General features: G+C 42.6%; 1 protein-coding gene across 2 annotated transcripts in view; it reads left to right on the plus strand.

Annotated features, from left to right (window-relative positions):
* LOC143286959 (uncharacterized) overlaps positions 1-17,500 on the plus strand; it is a 61,405-nt gene that overhangs the window by 7,889 nt on the left and 36,016 nt on the right. The window contains exons 2-11 of one of the 2 annotated variants that reach the window (XM_076594935.1): positions 193-279; positions 2,307-2,423; positions 3,273-3,392; positions 4,266-4,385; positions 4,830-4,952; positions 6,228-6,347; positions 7,489-7,602; positions 9,333-9,452; positions 10,404-10,517; positions 12,888-14,910. In XM_076594935.1, the coding sequence (XP_076451050.1) occupies positions 193-279; positions 2,307-2,423; positions 3,273-3,392; positions 4,266-4,385; positions 4,830-4,952; positions 6,228-6,347; positions 7,489-7,602; positions 9,333-9,452; positions 10,404-10,517; positions 12,888-12,958 (1,106 nt within the window). In that variant the 3' untranslated portion in view covers positions 12,959-14,910. Of the gene's footprint in view, positions 1-192; positions 280-2,306; positions 2,424-3,272; positions 3,393-4,265; positions 4,386-4,829; positions 4,953-6,227; positions 6,348-7,488; positions 7,603-9,332; positions 9,453-10,403; positions 10,518-12,887; positions 14,911-17,500 lie in introns of those variants that run through there. The other variant, XM_076594934.1, reaches the window with a different exon arrangement.

The raw sequence follows: 17,500 nt of genomic DNA on the forward strand, positions 1-17,500 counted from the left end.
CCATACTGTTTGCTTCGCACGTGCTTACCACGCTCCTGTATCCTGGTCATACTCTACTCACGTATGTTTTGCTGATGTAGTAAGAATTGACTTTGTAGCTAAAAAAATTAGAAAAAAATAGATAAATGAAAATAAACAGATAAAAAAATGGTGGCCTCTGCATTATCCCTCTTATCCCATTTTGTGTTGCAGGAACCGTTCATATGGTGGCCTTGGATGGAGCCTGTGATGCCCAGAATGCTTGTGATGCTAATTTAGTATGTGACAACGCTAAATGCAGTGAGTATTGAATGTTGTTTTTACACGTCTGTATGTCAATGAATTCACCAACCCCAGCCCCCTACATTTGTCCCACCCCCACCCCTACCCTTTCCACGTGCATGGTATGAGAAGTTATTGGATGTCCTTAGTGGTGGTGACTGTAACTACTGTGCACATTGTCATTTCAGATTATTTACGTCGTTCGGTTGTATTCCTTCGTATTGTGGAGTGGGAGGGGAGAAAGAAAAGCAAACCATGCAGGATCCCAATGCGTATGATTGAGTATTATCATTGTTGCCTTCTCTCTTCTCTGACACTGTAATACTGGACAATGATCTAAGAATAGTGCACACATTTCCTTTTTAATTGTCGAGTTAAAATGTATGTATGATGGTTGATTTTGCACTTCAGGCTTCTTTTTCACACAAAAAAACCCCAACATATTTTGTGAAAGGGCTGTTGAACAACATGACTTTTGAAATAGTAATACCCATATTTCTGTGATTGGGATATAAAATTATATCGAACATAATTCTGTCCGTTAAAGTGCACAGAAATATTTTTAGGAAAATATTTGTGGTGTGAATACAATCACGCATTTACTAATGCATCTTCTTTTAACATCATTGCATTTGCACGCACGTACAGGCGCGCGCGTGCACACGCACACACACACACACACACACACACACACACACACACGCACGCACGCACGCACGCACACACACACACTTCTGTGTGCATTGAATGAAATGAAAAAAAAAACCCAATAATTTTATTTTTTTAAAATAAAGATTATTTTACAATAATGAAACTTTTTTGACAATATACACGCTTGCGCACACACGCACACACGCACACACACACACACACACACACACACACACACACACACACACACACACACACGAAAACAAAAGAGAGCAGGACACACACATACACACACACACACACACACGCACACATACACACACACACACACACACACACACACGTGTGTGTGTGTGTGTGTGTGTGTGTGTGTGTATGTGTGCGTGTGTGTGTGTGTGTCCTGCTCTCTTTTGTTTTCGAGTGTCCAGTTTGTAGAACACGTGCGTTGGTAGGGAGGAGGTGGTGGTTAGATGAATGGTTGGATGATAGAAGACAATTGTCGTAGAATGTGTATTTACAAAACGGGTCTTTTGACAGTTGTTTACATATCATACGTTTTCTTTTATGTATGTGAATAGTCAACAGTGTGGTGGCCTGCAGGTAACGCATCCGCCTAGGAAGCCAAAGAATCTGAGCGCGCTGGTTCGAATCACGGCTCAGTTGCTAATATCCCCTCCCACCCCCCACACCCCAATCCACTAGACTTTGAGTGGTGGTCTGGACGCTAGTCATTCGGATGAGACTATAAACCGAGGTTCTGTGTGCCCCATGCACTTAGCGCACGTAAAAGAACACACGGCAACAACAGGGGTGCCCCAGGCAAAATTCAGCAAGAAAAATCCACTTCGTTAGGTAAAACGAATAAAACTGCACGGGAGAGCAGCCCGAATTTCACAAGGAAAATCTGTTGTGACAAAAAGGAGAAATACAATGGGATTGTATGCGTATGCGTTCAGCGCAGCGCACATAAAAAAAAATCCATGGCATGCCGGAAAAGGGCTGTTCCTAGCAAAAGCTCTCTGGATAGTAAAACATACACCTGGAGACAGAAACTAAAAAGGGCTAGCGCTCCACTGTAGCGATGCGCTCACCCTGGGGAGAGCAGCCCGAACTGCACGCAGAGAATATGTATGTTGTGACAATAACAACACAACACATTACAACACAACACAACACAACACAACACAACACAATGCAATTCATTATGATTTCAGGAATATGGCGCATGGGGTGGGGTGAGCTCAATTGAGGAAAGAGAGGGGCCCTTGTGAAATCCAGTGTTGGCTGTTGCTTAATCAGTATCAGTAGCTGTATGATTTTTTTTCTTTAAATGTTCTCTTTCAGCAGATATATTTGGAGGGCCAAATGTTAACCGGGTATTCACTTTGTGACAGAGGTAATTGTGGGCCAGGCTTGTACCGCAGCCGACAAATGCCTCTCGAACGCAAAATGCGAAACGAATTGCATGTGCAACACTGGCTATACGGTCAACGGAGACAATACGAAATGCTGTGAGTACTTGGTGGTGAAACAAGGGGAATGATCATATGTACTGGCAATGATTAGTGTTAATAAAATAAAGTAAAATGGAATGCAACCCATATGTCCTAATGATTTCTCAACGTTCTATGATGACGGGATGGGTTGTGAAGAATGCAGGGTATATCTTAGGAAGAGTGGACAAAGGGTGTGTGTGTGTGTGTGTGTGTGTGTGTGTGTGTGTGTGTGAGTGAGTGATTCACGGTCTTGTTCCCATTGAAGAAAGATTAATAATCCCACGAAGTTGGCTGTCTCCCCATTTTTGCGCTCTCTATGTCTGTCTCTGTCTCTCTCTGTCTGTCTTCTGTCTGTCTCTCTATTCGTCTCTCTCTCTTTCTCTGTCTCTCTCTCTGTCTCTCTCGCTCTCTTTGTCTCTCTGTCTGTCTCTCTCTATCTCTCTCTCTCTCTCTCTGTCTCTCTCACTTTTTCTCTGTTTCTCTATGTGTGTGTATGCCTCTGTCTCTCTCTATCTCTCTCTCTGTCTCTTTCTCGGTCTCTCTCTGTGTCTCTATTTCTCTCTCTCTGTCCCTCTCTCTGTCTCCCTCTGTCTGTCTCTTTCTCTCTCTTTGTTTCTTTCTTTCTCTCTCTGTCTCTCTCTGTCTCTTTCTCTGTCTTTGTCTCTCTTTGTCTCTCTGTCTTTGTCTCTGTATGTCTCTCTTACTCTGTCTCTCTCTTTCTCTGTCTCTCTCTTTCTCTGTCTCTCTCTGTATCTGTCTGTCTGTCTGTCTGCCTCTCTCTCTCTCTCTCTCTCTCTCTCTCTCTCTCTCTCGCTCCCCCTCTCTGATGGACACGCCACATTCATGTTGTGTTTTCATGGACAGTGGCCAACAGCGAAACAACTTGCACAACAGCAGAGGACTGCATCGCAAACAGTGACTGCACTGGCGGCAAGTGTGTGTGCAAGGCCAGTTTCGTGGCCAACACAGACAAGGACAAGTGCCGTGAGTAATTTCAGTTTGAAACGTCATGATAGCTTTCCATCTAAAGAAAACAAAAAAGATATTGCCAAGCAGTCGGCTGTCAATGAAGATTGTTGATGTGTATGTTATCAGTGTTACTTTCTCTGTCTGTGTCTTTCTGTCTGTGTGTCTGTGCGTATGTATGCCTGTTTGTGTATCTGTCTGTGTCTGTGTCCGTCTGTGTGTGTGTGTGTGTGTGTGTGTGTGTGTGTGTGTGTGTGTGAGTGAGTGATTCACGGTCTTGTTCCCATTGAAGAAAGATTAATAATCCCACGAAGTTGGCTGTCTCCCCATTTTTGCGCTCTCTATGTCTGTCTCTGTCTCTCTCTGTCTGTCTTCTGTCTGTCTCTCTATTCGTCTCTCTCTCTTTCTCTGTCTCTCTCTCTGTCTCTCTCGCTCTCTTTGTCTCTCTGTCTGTCTCTCTCTATCTCTCTCTCTCTCTCTCTGTCTCTCTCACTTTTTCTCTGTTTCTCTATGTGTGTGTATGCCTCTGTCTCTCTCTATCTCTCTCTCTGTCTCTTTCTCGGTCTCTCTCTGTGTCTCTATTTCTCTCTCTCTGTCCCTCTCTCTGTCTCCCTCTGTCTGTCTCTTTCTCTCTCTTTGTTTCTTTCTTTCTCTCTCTGTCTCTCTCTGTCTCTTTCTCTGTCTTTGTCTCTCTTTGTCTCTCTGTCTTTGTCTCTGTATGTCTCTCTTACTCTGTCTCTCTCTTTCTCTGTCTCTCTCTTTCTCTGTCTCTCTCTGTATCTGTCTGTCTGTCTGTCTGCCTCTCTCTCTCTCTCTCTCTCTCTCTCTCTCTCTCTCTCGCTCCCCCTCTCTGATGGACACGCCACATTCATGTTGTGTTTTCATGGACAGTGGCCAACAGCGAAACAACTTGCACAACAGCAGAGGACTGCATCGCAAACAGTGACTGCACTGGCGGCAAGTGTGTGTGCAAGGCCAGTTTCGTGGCCAACACAGACAAGGACAAGTGCCGTGAGTAATTTCAGTTTGAAACGTCATGATAGCTTTCCATCTAAAGAAAACAAAAAAGATATTGCCAAGCAGTCGGCTGTCAATGAAGATTGTTGATGTGTATGTTATCAGTGTTACTTTCTCTGTCTGTGTCTTTCTGTCTGTGTGTCTGTGCGTATGTATGCCTGTTTGTGTATCTGTCTGTGTCTGTGTCCGTCTGTGTGTGTGTGTGTGTGTGTGTGTGTGTGTGTGTGTGTGTGTGTGTTGGCTTAACGCAGATTCCCTTTGTCTGACTACTTTTTAACCCTTCCCCAACTTCCGACGTATGTATAATGTTATGACCGTCTCTCTCTCTCTCTCTCTCTCTCTCTCTCTCTCTCTCTCTCTCTCTCTCTCTCTCTCTCTCTCTCTCTTTTTTTTTTCTCTCACTGACCTGCCGTAATCATGAAGTGTTTTCATGAACAGTGGCCTATATCGATGGAACTTGCGCTGCAACAGACGACTGCATCGCAGACACAACTTGCACTGGTGACAAGAAGTGTGCGTGCGCGGCCAATTTCGTGGCAAAGGCCGACAAGAGCAAGTGTCGTAAGTACTTTGTTTGAAATGTCATGGTACCCTCTCTCCCCCTCTCCCTCTCCCTCTCTCTCTCTCTCTCTCTCTCTCTCTCTCTCTCTCTCTCTCTCTCTCTCGCTCTTGAACATACATAGTTATAGTCATAAATCCATTTATCATTCTGGTTTAATGTGTTCTTTGTGCGGAGAATCCAGAGAGGATGAAGTCCATTTTGTTTTGAAATGTCCTGTCCTTAATTACCTACGAATCCAGCTCATTCCTAAAAAAATATTATGTATATCCATGTACGTTTCGACTGTGTTTACTGATGTCATCGGTGGATGAAAACACTATACGTAGTTTTGCTTTGTTTCTCTCTAAAGCATTTCATTTAAGAGAGACACTTATATCCTAGTTTTATTGGAACTTGTTATGGAATATGCTGCACTGTTTGCATTAACAATTACAATGACACATACAAAACAAAATTTTGTTGTTGCCCTCTGTTCATATGGGGCTATGGCCTTGACTTAATAAACCATCTTGAATCTTGAGTCTTGAATCTTTCTCTCTCTCTCCCTCCCCCTCTCTCACTTTCTCTCTCTCTCTCCCTCTCTCTCTCTCTCCCTCTCTCTCTCTCCCTCTCTCTCCCCTTCTCTCTCCCTCTCTCTCTCCTCCTCTCTCTCCCCCTCTCGCTCTCTCCCCTCCCTCCTCTCTCTCTCCCGCTTCTCTCTCCCCCTCTCTCTCCCTCTCTCTCTCTCCCTCCCCCTCTCTCACTTTCTCCCTCCCTCCCCCCCTCTCTCTCTCTCTCTCTCTAACTTTCCATTTGCTTTTCAGACTTCCTCGGTTCTTCATTAATTAAAGAAAATATGTCCAGCTCGTTTTTGTTGTGTTTCTTCTTCTTCATCATCTTCTTCTTCTTCTATTTCCCCTTTTCTCGTTTTTTTTCTCCCCCCCCCCCTCCTTATTTCCATTTTGTTTGCATAGACAGGAAGGCAGGTAGGTGAGTAGGTGTGGATGGATGGATGATAATAGAGAATTGTTGTGAAACAGGAATCTACAAAATGGGCCACTTGACATTTGGTGTCTACATTCTGTGTGTTTGCTTTGATTTCTATGTTAATTTAAGACTACGTGCCGATGGGGGCTGAGTTTTAGAGAGAAGGAAGAGGGTGAGCGGGCACCATCGTGAAATTCTGTGGCACCAATCAGTATGACTGACATTATTTCTTAATGATTTGATTGTTTTCTGTTTCAGCAGACATGTTTCGAGACCAAATGTTAACTCGGTTTTTCTCTTTTTGACAGTGAAATATGTTGGCCAAAATTGTGGCAATAACGACGAATGCCTCACGAACGGAAAATGTGACACGACTTGCAAGTGCAACACCGGTTACATGACGGTCAACTCAGACAACTCCAAATGCGGTAAGCACTTGGAGTGTAACGAGGGAATGTCCACATGAATTAATTACCTGTATTTATAAACTAATGAAATGCGAATCAGATCAAACAAAAATTATCGTTGTCGTATTATGATGGGGTTGGGTGTGAAGGGAGCAGGGTTACTGTTAAGTAGAGTGGATGAAGGGTGGTGGTGGCGGTAGTGTTGTTGAGTGTGTGTGTGTGTGTGTGTGTGTGTGTGTGTGTGTGTGTTGACAGCGACCCCCATGTGAAATTCATGGTATCCTTCCCATTGATAATCCCACAAAGTTTCAATCCTGAATCATACATTGCCCCCTCCCTCCCTCTCTCTCGATCTCTTCATAGCGCCTCAACGTGGAATCACGGTATTCCCCCATCAATGAAAGATTGGTATTCCCAGGAAATGGCTGTTGATGAATGTTCAAATCATGTATCGTTCATGTCTGTCTGTCTGTCTGTCTCTCTCTCTCACTCTCTCTCTCTCGATAAGTCCTGGACCTTGCAGTGTATGTATGGAACGTTAAGCAAAACTCCCAATGGTGCATCAGTAAAATGATAACCAAAGACTGTGTGGTCCCACCCTTCGTGTCTGAGCCCATGGCACACTCAACCCTGGGTAGGAACAAGGTGCGGACTGAAAAATATCACTTCTGCTGGGGCTTAATCCAGGGATCTTCCATCGTCAGTGTGCAACACCAACCACTTGGCCACGGTGTCTGATTTACACGCTTGAGTTTTGGTGGTGCATGTGGAGATTTAGTGGGCCAGGTCCAATCTGAACATTGAACAATTACATAATGTATGGAGTTATGGGGCTGCACGGGAGGGGGAACTGTCACATACTTTCGGACTGGTTCGTCCTTTATTGGTCTCCACCAGCACCCAGCTCTTACCTATGGCTCCTAGAAGTTGCTAGAATGCGACAGTGGCCACACCACGGGCAGGGGCTCTGACAAGCTCAGTAGTACTTTTGATTTATTTATCAAGCCAATTGGTTCTCAGGTAGTCAGTTGTCCAGTGCAGTTCGGAATTATGGGGTCCAGAAAGACAGGTTAGGGTTTGTCTGGTATAACCAACTGTGTGTGTGTGTGTGTGTGTGTGTGTGTGTGCTGTCAGGAAGTATCAAATATGGTTCGTGTTGCAGTTGCGACAGTTGGCATAGCGTGTTCAGCTGATGCAGATTGTGTCACCAACGCCAAATGCAGCACCAACTGCCAGTGCAAAGACAACTACTTAGCTGCCTACGACAAGACGTGCAGTAAGTCCGTGGCTGGTTGATGCTCCATTACTACACCCTCCCTCCCTTTCTCACCTCAGGCATATAGACTTCTCTGTTACCCACAATCACCCCATCAGCCCCCTCTCTCTCCGTCTCTCTTGAAGAATTCAATAACAGATATAAAATAGATTTTGAAATAATTGATGTTTATGTTATTGATGCCTGGTGATGCTCAAGTGATGTTATCAGAAATTGTGCAATTGTATGATGAAAACTCAGATCGGAACGAACACCAAAGGGGTTGGTTTGAGGAGCAATGCAGATGAAACAGAGTTTTCTACGTTTGGTTTGAGGAGGAATGCAGATGAAACAGAGTTTTCTAAGTTTGGTTTGAGGAGAAATGCAGATGAAAAGGACTTGTCTAAGTTTGGTTTCAGGAGAAATGCAGATGAAACAGGGTTGTCTAAGTTTGGTTTGAGGAGAAATACAGATGAAACAGAGTTGTCTAAGTTTGGTTTGAGGAGAAATGCAGATGAAACAGGAGTTGTCTGAGGTTGGTTTGAGGAGAAATGCAGATGAAACAGAGTTGTCTGTTTGGTTTCAGGAGAAATGCAGATGAAACGGAGTTGTCTGAGGTTGGTTTCAGGAGAAATGCAGATGAAACAGGGTTGTCTAAGTTTGGTTTGAGGAGAAATACAGATGAAACAGAGTTGTCTGAGTTTGGTTTGAGGAGAAATGCAGATGAAACAGTTGTCTGAGGTTGGTTTGAGGAGAAATGCAGATGAAACAGGAGTTGACTAAGTTTGGTTTGAGGAGAAATACAGATGAAACAGAGTTGTCTGAGTTTGGTTTGAGGAGAAATGCAGATGAAACAGGAGTTGTCTGAGGTTGGTTTGAGGAGAAATGCAGATGAAACAGAGTTGTCTGTTTGGTTTGAGGACAAATGCAGATGAAACAGGAGTTGACTAAGTTTGGTTTGAGGAGAAATGCAGATGAAACAGGAGTTGTCTGGGTTTGGTTTGAGGAAAAATGCAGATGAAATAGGAGTTGTCTGAGTTTGGTTTGAGGAGGAATGCAGAGGAAACAGGAGTTGTCTGAGGTTGGTTTGAGGAGAAATGCAGATGAAACAGATTTGTCTGTTTGGTTTGAGGAGAAATGCAGATGAAACAGTTGTCTGAGGTTGGTTTGAGGAGGAATGCAGATGAAACAGGAGTTGTCTGAGGTTGGTTTGAGGAGGAATGCAGATGAAACGGGGGTTGTCTGAGTTTGGCTTAAGGAGCAATGCAGATGAAACAGGAGTTGTCTGAGGTTGGTTTGAGGAGGAATGCAGATGAAACGGGGTTGGCTAGATTAGGCGTTGATTGAGAGATGGTAGTTAAACGTTAGATAGGATAACTAGAACCTATATGTAGAATTGATCTTTAAAAAAAATGGCTGTCACATATAATCAGGTATATTCCAGTTTAATGTACAGACGGCATCTGTGCATGGTGGCACTGTGTAAATCTAGCATCATATTTACATAAATCTTTTTCTTTTTTTTTCTTTTTTTTTCAGTTGAGAGAGATAGCTACGTTGTTATTATCAAGTATAGTTCTGTTGGCATTGACTGCATTGTCATTGCTGCTTGTTCGTGTCGGACTATAGCATCTACAAATAAATCCTCTGTCTGTGTGTGTATGTGTGTGTGTGTGTGTGTGTGTGTGTGTGTGTGTGTGTACAAGCCCCCACGTTGTGTCAGTGGCAATGATCTATGTGTTACACAACAGAGAAAGCTCCAGGCCAGACGTGCGCTGCAGACGAATGTGGACTCAACGCCGAGTGCAAAGGTGACCCCAAGAAGTGCGCATGCAAGACGGACTTTTCTTCCAAAGAAGGGCAGCGCTGTGGTAAGTTGACCCACACTTCAGTCACAAGGAATGTACCAACAGTTTACAGGCTCCAACATCACTTGGAGAAAATGCATTAAAAGTGTCTCTCTCCTGGGCCTTTTTCACAAATTACGGCATCCTGAAGGCTTTTATTTTTTCGTTTTTCACAGGATTGGTCAACCTGGTTCGCCTTTTCCCATTTCATCTGTCAACTGGTTTGATGTGCCGTCCAGTAGCTGTGAGAGGGTTCTATTAAAATTCTTATAGTTTCCCCAAAAGGATTTGCTATTTTTTGTTCGTTCGTTTGTTTTTTTCTTTGTTTTTTTGTTTTGTTTTGATTTTTGTTTGTTTGTTTGTTGTTTTTTGTTGTTGTTTTTTTTGTTTTGTTTTTTACGTCTGTATACATGCCTCTTTTTTCTGTTGATGGTCTGAGCATTGATTTCATGTCCATAAGTATATTTTGATATTCGTTCATGTACAGTGTGTGTGCGTGTGTGTGTGTGTGTCTGTGTGTGTGTGTGAAAGCATGCACGTGTGTGTGTGCATGCGTGTGAATGCGCGCGCGCGCGCGTGTGTGTGTGTGTGTGTGTGCATGCGTGCGCGTGTGTTTGAGAGAGCGAAGCTGAACAGGTGAAACGGGACTGGCAGGGAGGCGAAACAGGACAGTTCAACCTCTTGAAAGGACGACGAGGGTGGTGGTACAATCAAACAGTAGGCGAATTGGGAATGGACGAATCGGACATGCTTCCTTGGGAATTAAGTTGTTTGTGAGTCTGTCAGTGATGATGTTGCGTCTGTCATGTTGGTCAACGTCCGTTGAGTCACCTCACCCCCCACCCCCCCATCCCCCACCCCCATCACCACCTATTCGCCCATCACCTACCACCGTCTACCTCTATGTGTGTGTGTGGGGGGGGGGGGAGATGGGAGCTACACAGATGGTTCTAATGTAGCTTAAATGTGTTACAGGTAAAAAAGTGGATGAGGCTTGTACTAATTCCAACGAGTGTGTGGCGAATGCCGAATGCGACACCAAATGCAAGTGCATGACAAACTACTCTGCTGATGGGGACAAATTCTGCTGTATGTATCATGAGTTTACCAATTATTTTGTGTGGGAGTGTGAACACAGGTGATGTAAGGATATGTATTATGCGTGTGTGTTTGTGTGTTGTTGGTTATATTTTTGTGTGTTTCTGAACGTGTGTGTGTGTGTGTGTGGTTTGGTGTGTGTGTGTGTGTGTGTGTGTGTGTGTGTGTGTGTTTGGAGGGGAAGAGGGCATGGCATGAGACAGTGAACGCACCTGCACATTTAATGTGTGAATTCTTTTTCTTTTCTTTTTTTCTTCGTTTTTTTTTTTTTTAAATCTCAAACATGCAGTTTTTTGAACAGCATTTTAGAAGCTGTGATATTTATGGCAGTCTTTTCTGGTCACACATAACGGGACTTGATGCCGTGAATCCACACCCCACCGCTCCACACCCCACACCCTACACCCCCCCCCTCCACATCCCACACCCCTCCGCCACCCATCCCACACTCTCCACACCCCACACCCTACACCCCTCCACACCGCTATTCCTTCCCTCTGGGAATGCCAGGGGCTCTTTCCCTACAAACAGTACATTTACCACGTGGGAAATCGGGGCTGGAGATTGCCTCCTTTCTGTCGCCCTCATTGTTAGCTTCTCGGCCTCTTGTGCTAAAAAACAACAACTGCTTAGATGGATACGGGTTTTCGTAAGTTTGTTTAGCGGGGGAGGGGTGGTGAGTCGCGAATGTACGAGCTTTTTAATTAAAGACATTTCTTTAACAGGACTGGTCCGATAATCAAATTCCAGTGGTCGTTTCTAAACACGTCGTTCATTACTTTTACCTCAGAACCTTATTCAGCTATTGAAAATAAACCAAATCTAGGCAAAAATTGTAAGTTTAGACTTGGTATAAAAGGTCTGAAAATAAAAGACGATATAGTGATAATGATAAAACATCCAACTGGAATCAAATAAACAAAGAGATAATGAATATCATTTTCTGCTACAGCGCGATGTCTTCAGAAGTGTAAAAAAAGAAATACGTTTTTGAACGTACAGATTTTAGTAGCGATTGTCATGTAGAACTGGCATTTTTGTAAGAATACGGAGAAGTGAACGAAAGTAGATATGTCGCTATGCACATGACATTTGATGCATTCAAGAGAAGGGAAGAAGCTTTTTTAAGTTTGAGCTAATAACTCTACTTTGAGTTCGACAATTATGCAGTGTTGCAAATTCGGTATTGCTTCAATCATATATCCCGTCTTTTCCTTCTGCACTCACGTGTGTGCGTATGCACCTCAAGTGTTGACAGGCCAGAGATCTATCATTAAATTCTATGAACATTTTATCCTTCAGTCCTTGTCGATTCTTTACCTTTTATGAAGTCTCTTCCTTTCTCTTCATCTTCCCCCATGTTACACGGAAACACATGCTAATACAATTCCCCCAAAACATCCTGTATCCATGAGTTTACAATCTTCACACTGAACACCTCTTTCCCTCAAACATCCCGAGTTTACAGCCTTCACAATGAAAACCCTTTTCCCAAATATCCCGAGCCTTTAAAATGAAAACCATTTCCCAAAAATACACATTGTTTACAGACTTCACAATAAACCCGTTGCCCATTACAGCCTGTTTTTTAAAGCATTCACAATATTTAGTGAATCCTGTTTCCCATAAACACCCTGTGTTTGAAGGCTTCACAACACCATTCCCCAAAACACCTGTGTTTACAGCCAATACAGTGATAACCCATTCCCCAACACATCTCGTGTTTCTGTGTTCATATCCTAAACAATGAAAAACATTCCCCGAAAACATCCTGTGTTTACTGCCTTCACAATAAAAGCCCGTTCCCAAAATATTTGGTGATCCATCGTTTAAAGCCTATATCTTGTATTTGCAGCCTTCGTGATAAAGCCCCATCTGCCAATAATCCTTTGTTTAAGCCCTCACAGTAAAGGAACATTCCCCAGTACGTCCTGTGTTTACAGCCATCACGATAAAGAAGTAGAAACACATTCCCCAAAACATCATTTATTGCTGTGTTTACAGCATGCACGAAAAACACCCGTTCTGCAAGAACCTCCTGTGTTTACAGCCTTCACAGTAAAAATCCATTCCTAGAACCTCCTGTGTTTACAGCCTTCACAGTAAAAATCCATTCCTAGAACCTCCTGTGTTTACAGCCTTCACAGTAAAAACCTATTCCCAGAACATCCTGTGTTTACAGCCTTCACAGTAAAAACCCATTCCCAGAACATCCTGTGTTTCCAGCCTTCACAGTAAAAACCTATTCCCATAACCTCCTGTGTTTCCAGCCTTCACAGTAAAAACCCATTCCCAGAACATCCAGTGTTTCCAGCCTTCACAGTAAAAACTCATTCCCAGAACATCCTGTGTTTGTTTCAGCCGGAGCCACAGCCGTCATGGCCTCTCTGATGCTGATGCTGGCTGCTGTCCTGACTTCCTTCTGGATGTGAACAGGCAGCCCCTCTGTCTGAGTGTGTAACGGTGAAAACTGTACACATCATTCAACTTTTACACATGTTTTGTTCGTTTTCGTGCAGTTTTACAACAGGTAATTTGTGAACATTGACGTATTTCGATTTTCATCCAAGATTTTTTTTTTTTAACCCTGTGGCGTGCTTGCCCGTTGCCGTCATCTTTGTGAAGTGTTTTAAGTAATTCTGATCACTTTATCTTCAATATGATAGCGTGACTGTGATCAATTTGATTTTGAGAAGAACCTCACCAAACAAAACAAAAACACAAAAAAAAAGAAAAAAGATTTTGATGAACAGTTTTCGGTTACATACTTTCATGATCTTTTGTGATATATTTTCCTGGTCCACTTAAAACTTATCAAGTAAGCATCCATGCAGCACAGCTTTCTTGTGCAGCACTTTTCTCTCGCTTGTTCCAGTGTGTTTTATTATTGTTTTAGGATATACGACAGCTCTTGCTTGATTTTGATGGCACCTCATGTTTTCCTTTTTATCAAGCCTGTCCTGAGCGTTGGATTTATGTGAAGGTCAGGCATTTACTCAGTTTGTTTTTTTCATTAAAGCAGACGTGGTGTAGCGTATATGGATGAGTCCACACGCTCTGACACCTTGAAAGTGAAACTGAAACATCGTTTTGAAAGCTCATATCTGACTCAAAGTAGAATTGTTTATAAATCTCTTTGACTGACAAAAAGCCAAGAAGTGTTTCACCATGACTTCAAAATACATTCCAAAAAATGAACCGTCTATTTTTGTTGCTGTTTAAGACTTACCAGTATGTCATCTATGCAGAAGAGAATTTCGGATGTCAATACCAAGCCAGTAGTGATGGCTGTTTGAGTCGCTTGTTTATTGTAACGCATAATTTCATATCCTTGTTATGAAAATTAAAGTTGTTTATTTTCATAGATATGTGGATATATTACTCTCTCTGTCGCTCTCTCTCTGTCTCTTTGTCTCTCTCTCTCTCTCTCTCTCTCTCTCTCTCTCTCTCTCTCTCTCTCTCTCTCTCTCCTCTGTCTGTCTTTCTCTGTCTGTCTTTCTCGGTCAGTTCTTTTCCTTGAGGGGGACACATAGATTGATAGTTCTCAGTGTATCAGTTGGCAGATGCCTTTTTTTTTCTTTCTATCCATTTTTCCTTCAGATTCTTCGGTTGATCTGTAATTTTTTTGTTCATTTACATTTATTTCGGATATATTTTGTTGAAGTTTCAACCACTCACATTTCGCAGGTGCTGTCTGTGCCTCTTAGGGAGTGTAAGGCTTGTCCATTTCTTTAGAATGTGAGACTTTGGATTCTCTGTCTCTGTCTCTCTCTGTCTCTCTGCCTCTCTCTCATCTCTGTTCATTACTCTGACCTCTCCATTTTCTATCCAGTTCATTCTCTCCCCCTTGCCCCCCCCTCCCCCGCCCCCGACCCCCCTCTCCAACCTTCCCCCCTCTCCTCACTACTTGTTCTGTCTGTCGACTGACAGTGATCCACTGGGTCTCGCGCCAGTGGGGAAAGAGGACCTCGGTTTGGGTGTCCCCCTCCGTTTATCTCGTGACCTTGTTCTGTTTCCCTCTTGGAAAGGATCCTCCATCCTTTCCCCCAAGGCATCAAATGCTGGTTGGCCACAGTCTGGAGCTCTCCTCCCGGTACAGTTGACGGCTCGGTGTTGTGAGTCTCCTGTCGGTGGGAGTGTGACAGTGTGGATCAATCGTATGATGCGCTGCGAGTAGTGTTCCTACCAGTGCTTTGCCTTTTTCATGTGATTTAACCGTGTTTTAGATATGCCTATTTTTCTGGGCGGAGGGGGTGGGTGCCATATTGGCAGTGTCTCTGCTGTGGTTGTCAAGCTTTCAACATATCCAATTCCAGTTGTGTACCTTGTTAACGCCTTTACTATTTTTTTCTTGTATTTTTTACATTAAAAGTTCACAAAAAGACTCGTTATGGTGTTGTGTATTGAATCTGTGTATTTGTTTGTGTGTTTATTTGTTTCTGTATGTGTGTGTGTGGACGGGGGGGAGGGGGGAGGTTCGTTTCGTTTTGTGTGTGTGTGTGTGTGTGTGTGTGTGTGTGTGTGTGTGTGAACGTGTCATTGCTTGAGCAAGTTCAATCATTATTCCAGTATAAACATCCCAAGTATCGCTCGGGAACCCCAAAGAGCAGTCTGGAACAGAAATCCTATGAATGACACAAGACATTATTCTGCCTGGTATTTTCCGAAACGTCTGAGGTCGATTTCAACTCTGAACATACACACTTTGCATTCCATTCCTCCATTACGAGACGAGCACCATGAATGAACCTTGTCAGCACGCAAGGACGCTTATCAGTCACACCCTTTCGTCTGTCACTTTTTTTTTTAAACGATGGTGTAGGAACGAAGTTGAGAGGTGAAAAGTGAAGGTCAACATGATTTTTTGGAAATGACAAATTAGGAAAATATGTAAAAACAATAGCGGACTGTGAAACGAGACGCACTTCGATAAGAAATGGCAACGTTTGTGACCACGGGTCCTTCAGGCACTGTCATTTTGTGGAAATAACAGTGAAGGTAAATGCAAGAGCTGAAAGAAACTTACGAGTATTATTCAGCAGGAAAGAAAGCAAAGATGGACAGGTGTGAGTACACATCAGGTTATGGACATTCAGAAAAACAAAAAGTGTCGCCGGAAGTCTTCAGAAGAAGAAAGATCATTTCTTTTTCTTTTTATGCAGCTTGATGTTAAAAAATAAAGAAGAAAAAAAAGATCCTGTTTATACAATGTACCATTTCTGAATATAAGCTTGACTTCACACACACACACACACACACACACACACACACAACACGCACGCACGCACGCACGCGCACACACACACACACACACACACACACACACACACACACACACACACTTTCTCTCTCTCTCTCTCTCTGAAAAACGGGGGTGGAGAAGAAATATTGAATGCACAACAGTATAGCACAGCACAGCACAACACAGTACAGTACAGTACAATACAGTGTAGTGCAGTGCAGTACATATTAAGTGTAGTACAGTACAGTACAGTACAGTACAGTACAGTACAGTACAGTACAGCACAACACAGTACAGGGCAGTACAATCAGTACAGTACAGTACATCCCATCCCACCTCAGTGCAGTACAGCACAGCACAGCACAGTATACTACACTACAGTGCAACTTTATCTATCTGATTGGAAATTATTTTTGCATCCTAAGGCTGGTCACTCACCCCTCACTATAATTGTGCCTATTGTCGAGTTTGGCGAATACATGAACATAACACAGGTTGAACTAAATTGTCGAAAAGCAAAATACATTAACTGAAAATAAACATGAAATGAATAGTGGTAATAATGATAGTAGTAATAGTAGTAGTAGTCTTAATAATAATAATAATAATAATAATAATAATAATAATAATAATGAAAATAGTAATACTACTGACAGCAGCTGCTTGATTTTTGAAAAAAAAGAAAAAAAAGAAATGTGTTGCTAAATAACATGCATTTTAAGAAACACTATCTCAGATTAAGGAACTTACCAAATAACAAGCTTGATACAAAAAACATTGCATTCTCCAGAAACTATATTTATTGTAAATTAATACACACACTAAGAAACATCATTACAGAAAAAGAAACCCAATCAGAGACTATCATAAATTGTTGATTTTGAGGTACACTAGAACACTGACTATTATAAGCTGTTGAATTGGATGTACACCACCTACAACACAATATTCGGACAAATATGTTAGCATGCACTTTTACAATACTTTTTAGACCCGTACCAGCAAGAAAAAACACTTATCTTGATTGTCCATTTTAAGTAAAACTTAATTTATTATGTAAACACATCAGTTCTTTTCTTTTAAACACATAAAACCAGTAATAACTACCAAGAGAAGCTGACGCACTAACATTTTGGTAGATAGGGGTAGGGGAGGGACTGTCTGTCTGTCTGTATGCGCCTGTCTATCTGTGTGTCTGCCTGGTCGACCACCTGACTGTCTTTATGATTGATCTTAACTTTTGCACACGTTATTGTATAAATTGTACAACATCCTTCCATGTTATTGTCTTGAGTCTTGTTTTTTTCCACATGCCCTGATTCAGTAAATGAAAAGTTGTATGGGTTGACTTACTCCATAATTGCTATTAATTACAATGACATAATTATGGAACACCGGGTATTGATTATTGTCTCGTTTTGAGTTGATTGTGCAATGGACTGTAATATACGAGTATAATGACCTACATCCGTTATTGTTAATGTTCACTGTATTCAGATTTCTTTTCTCATCTGCATATATTCTGAATTGTCATAATGAATTTATATACACAATAAAACGGTGGTCGACCCGAGAAAGTCCGGGTAAAAAAAAAACAAAAAACAACTGATCCCCACCTCCCACCCACCCCCCCAAGCCCCCCCTCACTCCCCCTCACAAAACCCTGACCCCTGTCTCTTCCTGTCACTTGCCCTGACATGTTTTCCATTCTATACAACTGCCAGTTGTAGCA

The sequence above is a fragment of the Babylonia areolata genome, chromosome 10 (genome assembly GCF_041734735.1).
Source record: "Babylonia areolata isolate BAREFJ2019XMU chromosome 10, ASM4173473v1, whole genome shotgun sequence".
NCBI lineage: Eukaryota > Metazoa > Mollusca > Gastropoda > Neogastropoda > Buccinidae > Babylonia > Babylonia areolata.